The sequence below is a fragment of the Vicia villosa genome, linkage group LG1, assembly GCF_029867415.1.
Source record: "Vicia villosa cultivar HV-30 ecotype Madison, WI linkage group LG1, Vvil1.0, whole genome shotgun sequence".
Taxonomy (NCBI): Eukaryota; Viridiplantae; Streptophyta; class Magnoliopsida; order Fabales; family Fabaceae; genus Vicia; species Vicia villosa.
In genome coordinates this window covers 222974764-222982900 of record NC_081180.1, presented here as the reverse complement: position 1 = coordinate 222982900, position 8137 = coordinate 222974764, and the positions used below count along the sequence as shown (strand labels likewise).

General features: G+C 26.2%; 1 protein-coding gene across 1 annotated transcript; it reads right to left on the bottom strand.

The window, feature by feature from the left end:
• Positions 1-5292: 5292 nt before the first annotated feature.
• Positions 5293-7806, bottom strand: LOC131644900 (GDSL esterase/lipase At5g45920-like). The gene is made up of 5 exons (XM_058915512.1): positions 7615-7806; positions 7271-7489; positions 6222-6289; positions 5962-6126; positions 5293-5829 (listed from the first exon to the last, which is right to left on the bottom strand). The coding sequence occupies exons 1-5, from the start codon at positions 7714-7716 to the stop codon at positions 5673-5675; spliced, it is 711 nt and encodes a 236-aa protein (XP_058771495.1). The 5' UTR covers positions 7717-7806; the 3' UTR covers positions 5293-5672.
• Positions 7807-8137: the final 331 nt, after the last annotated feature.

The following is an 8137-nucleotide window of genomic DNA, read 5'->3' as shown; positions in this document are numbered from 1 at the left end:
TCCATTTTCAAAAAGAAAATGAGATGTTTTAAAAATATGTAAATAGTTGAGAGATGAGAGAAAGGAAGTTAAAAGAATTACTAATATAATAGAAATAAATAGGAGAGAAGTTAAAGAGAAAAGTGGTAAGTGAATGAATGAGTTTTTTAATCTTATTATTATTTATTAAATATTAATTAGTGATATTTATTTTTTATTTACATTTTTAAATTAGTTATTGAATATTTTTAGTTAATTAAAACTTTAACCTTTTTAGAGAGGCAGAAAGAAAAATATTTTGCAATACAAATAGAGAGGTCAAGAGAAAAGTATCTAGAGAAAGAGACAACAAATGGAGGAGGTTGTTGTATGATTTTCATCAATAATAAATAAAATAAGAATTGTAGTTTTAATTTGTGTTAATAACGAAAAAAAACAACCACAAATAAAAACGTTAATGCTAGATAGTTAAAATGTGATAACTTGTAATGTGATTGAGATGAACATAAAAAGAAAATTTTGATATCAAAAGCACCTAAATTACCACCAACAATTCATATTAACATGGATTTTAGCAACGGTTTCCCATTAAACATTCATATTTATATATTATTATAACAAAAATTGCATAATTAATAACAAATCTCTTATAGGTTAAGCTCACGTAAATTACCACCAACAATTCATATTAACATGGATTTTAGCAATCAATGTTATTGACAAAAAAAAATCAAAAACCATATTCAATCGAAATCATCTTAAAAAGAGTATTGAAACAAATCTAAAATAAAAAGTATAATAATTACTAAATATGTACCATACTTTTCAGCAATGTACCATACTTTTCAACGATATATTATCTGCACAAAATGAATAAGAAAAAGTTAAACAAAATAAGTAAAAAACAAATAAATTCATAAAGATAAGGGTGAAGGAGAGCAAACTTCAAAAACACTATATGAAAGAGAAAATAAAAATTATATAATGAGTTATTGTTTCTTTAAATATGCTCGATAAGTTAAAAAATAAAAACTAACCACTACCTTACATGAGGTAGTGGGCTAGTGGCTAGAGGTTTTTTAAAAAATGAAAATGAGAAGTTATAAAAACAAAACCACTTATGTAGACCTGAATTAATTAAGAACGTGGCTAATTTTTTATTTTTGCTATTTTTTTAGTTTTAGTTATTAATTAATAATTGTAAGAAAAACTATATATTGGAACAATTACAAAAATTAATTAGTCGTTAGTTAATTAAGAACGTGGTCAGGTTAGTTGTTTTACAATTTTTTATTTTTTAGTTATTAAGGAATTAATAAATAATTAAAAGAAAAGGTAATTAATCATACTAAATTATAATCCTACAACTTCTTCCCTCCAAAACTTTCCCCCCAAAATTTCCACCAATTACAGTTAATTAAAATAAAATAATTTTAAAACATAGTCTAAATAGTCTAAATAAAATAATTAAAAATAGTTATTTCTCTCCACTATCTTGCAATATGAAGAATAAAATAATTAAAAATAGCTATTTCTCTCCACTATCTTGCAATATGAAGGTAACTTAACTACCTTTTTTTTATTTATCACTAATTTAATCATACTAAATTATAAATATTAAGTCAAATAAATAATATTAATAATAATAAATGAGCAGTAAATTTTAATTTTTTGTGTTTATTTATTTTTTTAATTTAAATTTTGTATGTAAGTGCCCCACGTACAATATAATTAACAAAGATAACTTCTCTTTACTCCACTAACACCAACTTTTTATTAGTCTTACAACGTGATTTTTTTTTTCATTTTTTGTGTTTATTTATTTTTTAATATATATATGGATACTTTCCATAAAAGCCTTATCTTCAAATTTTAAAGGGTTTACAATAGTTTATGAACCAATACATAATATTTTGTCATTATTATTTTTTATTAACTTGATTTCTTTCTGTTTTACTCTTCTCCAAATGAATGACATGGTTATTTAACTATTGTTATGCTTCATTAATGTCTACAGGTTAGTGAATATGAGGAGACAGTTGGACCATATTTCGCATTTGAAGAAAAAATGAGGTCTTGGAATGTATGTTATAGAAATTATAGTAGGCTACACTTGAATAACTACTATTTGTACTAAAATTATCTATAATCTATAGTGAGTAAAATCTCTCTTTTGGTGTAGTTTATTTTTCTTTCTATTTTACCTTTAAATGTATGTAATTGGTTATTAGCACGTTCTTTTTTGTTTTAAGATGAATGTTATAGTATTTATTTTTAATTTATTTTATTAGTTTATATTATAATATATTGTGTTATTTTAGTTTTATTGAATTTTGTTAATTCTTGATTATTTTTCCAGAGGTGTAGATTTCAATTGATAATATTGATTTTCTTTTAAGAACTTAATAAATATTTCTCTCTCAACTTCAAATGGAGTAATTATAAGTTGATGTATTTTGTTTGACTTTAAATACATAAATTTAATTATGTCCGTCTAATTATGTAAATACTTTTTTCTTTTTCAAATGAAAATTTAATATTTATTAATTTTATCTAAGGTTTTCATTAGATAGTCAAATAAAACAATTAGTTTACACTTATATTATTATACTGTTATTTCGATTTAATCATTCTTTCACCTTTTCTCTCTTTCTCTTTTGCCCACTATTATCAACACCACAATCTTATTTTATTTTACTCATTTTTCTACAACAACCACTACTTATTGATGTTAATGAAAACACTATTGGCCCTTCAAATAAAATTAATTTAGTTTTTTCTAATTGTATTATTTAATTAATAAATTTTATTAATTTATTATATTACTTAAATTTTAATTCTTTTGTGGTATGTTTCTCTCCCTTATTTAAGTTTTCTTCTCATAATATTCTTTTTTTGTTTCCATGATTTGTTTGCTTTTAATTTATCTTTAATTTTGGATTATATTATTTATGTAAACAAAATAAAATGATTTGAAAAATATATATTACTATTACTATATAATTTTCGTGTAAATTACTACACTTTGCAAATTTTATTATATTTTAATTTTAATTTTTTAAAATTATATTTACTGTATATATTATTATATTATGAAAAAAAATAAATTTTTAATATTCTTTTACAAAAAGAAGAACAAAAATATTTAAATATTTTTTAAATATGTGTTTATTAGTAGTAAATCAATAAAATGTATCCGTGCATCGCACGGGTAGACGACTAGTTAATTAATTAATTGAAGAAGTGAATAGTTTATAGTAATTAATTAATTATTATTAATTTTTTATAAGTGGGTAGTTTATAGTAATTAGTTAATTATTATTAATTTTTTATTATATTATTTGATAAAAAAGATTTGGCGGGAAATTTTGATGGGAAGAAGTTATAGGATTATAATTTAGTATGATGATGATTAAATAAAACAAATAATAAATATATTGGAACAATTACAAAAATTAATTAGTCGTTAGTTAATTAAGAACGTGGTCAGGTTAGTTGTTTTACAATTTTTTATTTTTTAGTTATTAAGTAATTAATAAATAATTAGAAGAAAAGGTAATTAATTAATTAATTAATTGAAGAAGTGAATAGTTTAGAGTAATTATAGTAAGGGTCATGCTAACGTGTGCCCTTAGGGCACATGTTAAGGATACTATATTTAGAAAAAGTTAAATGTAATTAAATGCAATAAAGTCATATTTTAAGTTTCGATACATTGAATGCACGCGTTCCAAAAAAAATTTCTATAAATATCTTATTAACTTGTGCCCTTGGGGCACATGTTAGCTTTTCCCTTATAGTAATTAGTTAATTATTATTAATTTTTTATTATATTATTTGATGAAAAAGATTTGGCGGAAAATTTTGATGGGAAGAAGTTATAGGATTATAATTTAGTATGATGATATGATATATTTTATTATACAAATTTAAAATATATTTTATAAATACTATAAATAGATTTGATTTATTTCCATATACAAAAGATTGACGGCATAAAAGATTGATGTTTTTTTTTATTGAACAAATATGTAAAATTATTTTATATTGTTTTATAAATTTGTTTTTAAAAAGTATAGAAGAGGCACAGTAGATTTTTAGCAAAAGTCGCGTGAAATCTAAAATATATTAAAAAAATTACAAACTTAAAATATGATATTAAAATATGTTTTTATATAAAAACTTAAAATATATTTTATAAATGTTATAAATAGATTTGATTTATTTCCATATATAAACTAGAATGAAGTTATTGACTTTAATTTGATTTGTCAATTAATTAAAATATGTTTTTATATAAAAAGTTACAATATATTTTATAAATGCTATAAATAGATTTGATTTATTTCCATATATAAACTATAATGAAATTATTGACTTTAATTTGATTTGTCAATTAATTACTAAATAAATTCATGATCAAAGAAATTTATTTCATCATATATATAAAAGAACCTAGCTTGCAAAGGCTAACCCAACAACATCAATTGGAATTGTAAAGTTTGAAAAAGAAAATAGTTACTATTACTACACATCATCTTCATCATCATGAAATTCCAATTGTTTTTTCTCTTCTTTATTGTTCTGATAGTCTCTGCAATTGCGTGCACAGAACGTAGTGATCAGAGTCCAATCAAAGACCCACAAATAATTGATATCGCCAATTTTGCTATTACAGAGTACAACAAGCTAACTGGGTTGAAGCTAAAACTCAAAAACGTGATCAAGAGTGAAGTTCAAATTATCTCAGGAAAGAACTACCGTCTTATCTTTTCCGCAGGTGACAGTTCTGGTGATAATGTTTATCAAGCTGTTGTGTATGAGTCATTGCAACATTCTAAAAAACTGGTTTCTTTTGTACCTGCTAATTGTTAGAAGTATTATTATTATTATGCTTTACTATTATATTCCAGTTTATACCAATAAAAACTTTTGATAGTGATTGCGATTAACCATAGGTTTATTATTATTATTGAATTTTAACGGTCCAGATTAATTACCGATTATCTATAGATAGCTTATTGAATTTTTATTCAAAAATTGATTGTTCTTCTTCATATTGTATTGTTTATTTTCATCTTCATCAATTTTCAACTTTTTTTTCTGTATTTTTCATCATCTTCACCAATCTTTTCTTTAAAAATATTTAGATCTAAACAACTAAACAAAACCAGATCTAAAATCGGATGAAGAACAACAATTGATGCACTTAAACATCTTTCTTGAAAGTTATCTTAGATTTCAGTCTACCCGATCAAGTAGTCGATTTTGACCAAACAAAAGAAATTGCAATATCTGAGGTTTTCATAAAAAAAGCATTTCCAAAGATAAGTTCTTCATATAAACTATTAGAGAATACAACAACAACAGTCAAATCTTACTAAATGAGATCAACAACATTCAGCCATAATGTTTTATTCAAGACATATAAAGGATCGGAGATTGTTATAACAAAATAACAATCCAAATCAATGATTATCAAAAAAAAACAATCCAAATCAATTACAGTAGTCAAATCTTACTAAATGAGATCAACAACATTGATCAACTTCTGCCATAATATTTTATTCAGGACATATAAAGTATCAGTGATTGTTATAACAAAATAACAATCCAAAAAGGGTTTCGTACCCTTTGAATTATTTCATTTCATCTCAGTTCATTCTGCTCCATCAATCCAATCACAGACTTCATTACTCAAACGACTTCATGGGGTCGTTAGTATCCATATCAGATAAAAACGGGAGATCAACCGGCATGGAATCCGGAGTCAAGCCTTCTTCTATCAACTTTCTGATTACTTCATCAAAAACAATTTGACTACCAGCTTCAGTGAGATGCAAACCATCACTGCATTTCAATTAACAAACCTTAGTATATTCATATCACACTCTTCAATTATATTGTTTTAGGACAGATTTACGACACCGTCGAAATGCTGCAATCAAATATAAAACAGGTAAAAAATAATGATTCAAGAACCTTAAATAATCTTTTCTCCAGTTAGGGAACTGTTGAATTTTGGTCCAGAGATCAATGACGGGAACACGGCATTCATTGGCCACAGCAATGCATTCTCTAGCATATTTACCAGCAGCTTCATTTGTTCTTTCAGGAAGACCCTCTGGATTCTCCACATACGGGTGTCTGAAATAGATTGTTACAAATTCTTCGAGTATGAACAAAGGAAACCTTATAAAATCAATGACAGCATGAAGAACAAAAAGCCAATATAACAGTACCTAAGCCGTGCATCTTCGTCGATTGGAGGAGGGGTTATGAGGAGAACATGAGTTGTCGGCCATCGCTTCTGAAATTCAAAGGAAATTAAACGTCTTAAGCTTTTGCAGCAATCATTGTAAAGTCATGCAATTCGGTTGAATCGGATCCTTCACACAAGTGCCACTAATCACATTACAGCTTAACTCGTTTACTATGCAACATTAGTCCATAAAGTTTGTTCCCCTAGAGCTTTCAATTAGTTTTTACTAGAATTGAAACTTAGCCATTTGTGAGAAACATCTCATTCATTGTATTTTCCGTTTAACTGTTAGAGTGATTACAAGAGGCATTTTATATATGAGCTTTTGAAAAGAATGCAGTTACAACTAACTAACTGCATTTCTAACAGAATGCTAATTACAGACATCACTTACAACATACGGAGCACAGACTCCGACACGACAGTCAGTCACTATATGATACTGATAATATCAAAAATATAGGACACTGATACCACTACATATGACATAGTATTTGAGCTTCATTTGTTCATATATTTTTAAAAGAGTTAAAAGCATTCTAATCAAAATTATTATCTTTAATTCTTTATTAATAACATTATTTCAATATATGTTTAACCCTTTTAAATGTGTCTGAGATTTGTCCAAAGTGTGTTGAAGCAAAGAAAAAAACAAAAATTTCTTTGAAACAGTTGTATGAATTGTCATTTGCGGTATGAGAGTCATACACTCCTGATTCAAAGAATGTCGAAGTAAAGAAAAAACTCATTTTAAGGGACAATGTCTGACTTTTCCGATAAACGTCTGTACAAATGTTACACAAGTATTTATGCGTGTCAAACACCGCAACACTCCTAAAACTATAAGTTTCTGTAATTCATAGCTACAACCTCTTATCAAACTAAATTGCTAGAACAAGCTTGCTAATACAAGGGTAAAACAGTATATACTGCTTATAGTTTTGAAGTTATATTTCAAGATCTGTTAACAATGATTTCAGATTCCTTAATCCTAAACAATGCTGTTAAAAATCACTAATATTTATTTACCTTGAAGAAGGAAACAATGGAGCAAAGGTTGTGCTTGTATTCAAGAAGAGGCACATGATGAAAAGCAGAACATCTATAAGGAAGACAAGAATCATTAGCCCCAAAGAGAACGGTCAAAGCAACAGGAGCAGTTTCCTGTGAGGCAGGAAAAACCCTTTCCAACACCTTCAATGCCCACCTTGTGTTGTATCCAGTATACCCTCTTACAACCACATCTGCCTGTTACACAAACCCATTTACAAAAAGCTTCAAACTTTACCTTAAAATCACCAAACCCATTGCAAATGAAAAAAAACATGGAAACATGGTTGGTTGGTGAAATTTTAAGAGAGAATGAAAAATACCGTTCGACAGAAATGGTTGGCTAGGGAAGCACCCCATCCACCAACAGCAAATGATTTCTCAGTGATTGAATCACCGAAAAGATATATCTTTGACCTTGACATGTTACATAGACACGACAAGACAGTAAGGATTTTATTAGGTTGTTTTTTTAGTGTGAGGAGAAGTAGATAAGAGAGAACGAGAAGAAAATGAGAGAAGATTGTCTTACGTGTAAAATGTGTGTAGTAAACAACTTTTCTCTTTCCACCGAAAATTTTCAATGAATGAAAAATAAGTCTTAAAAAAGTGATAATTTCTCAACCCATAAAAAAAATTGAATAGTGTACATTCCACCAATTACATTGTAACATTTAATTTTATCATATTTAATTTATTATTAAATAACATACTTTTTAATTGTTTTCAATGCATTTTACTCTAAGAGTAACACTATTCAACTTTTCATGATTGGTAGATAAGAATTCATCCTTAAAAAAAAAAAATCGACAAAGAGATCTTTGATGGATTCGGTTTATCAGATAA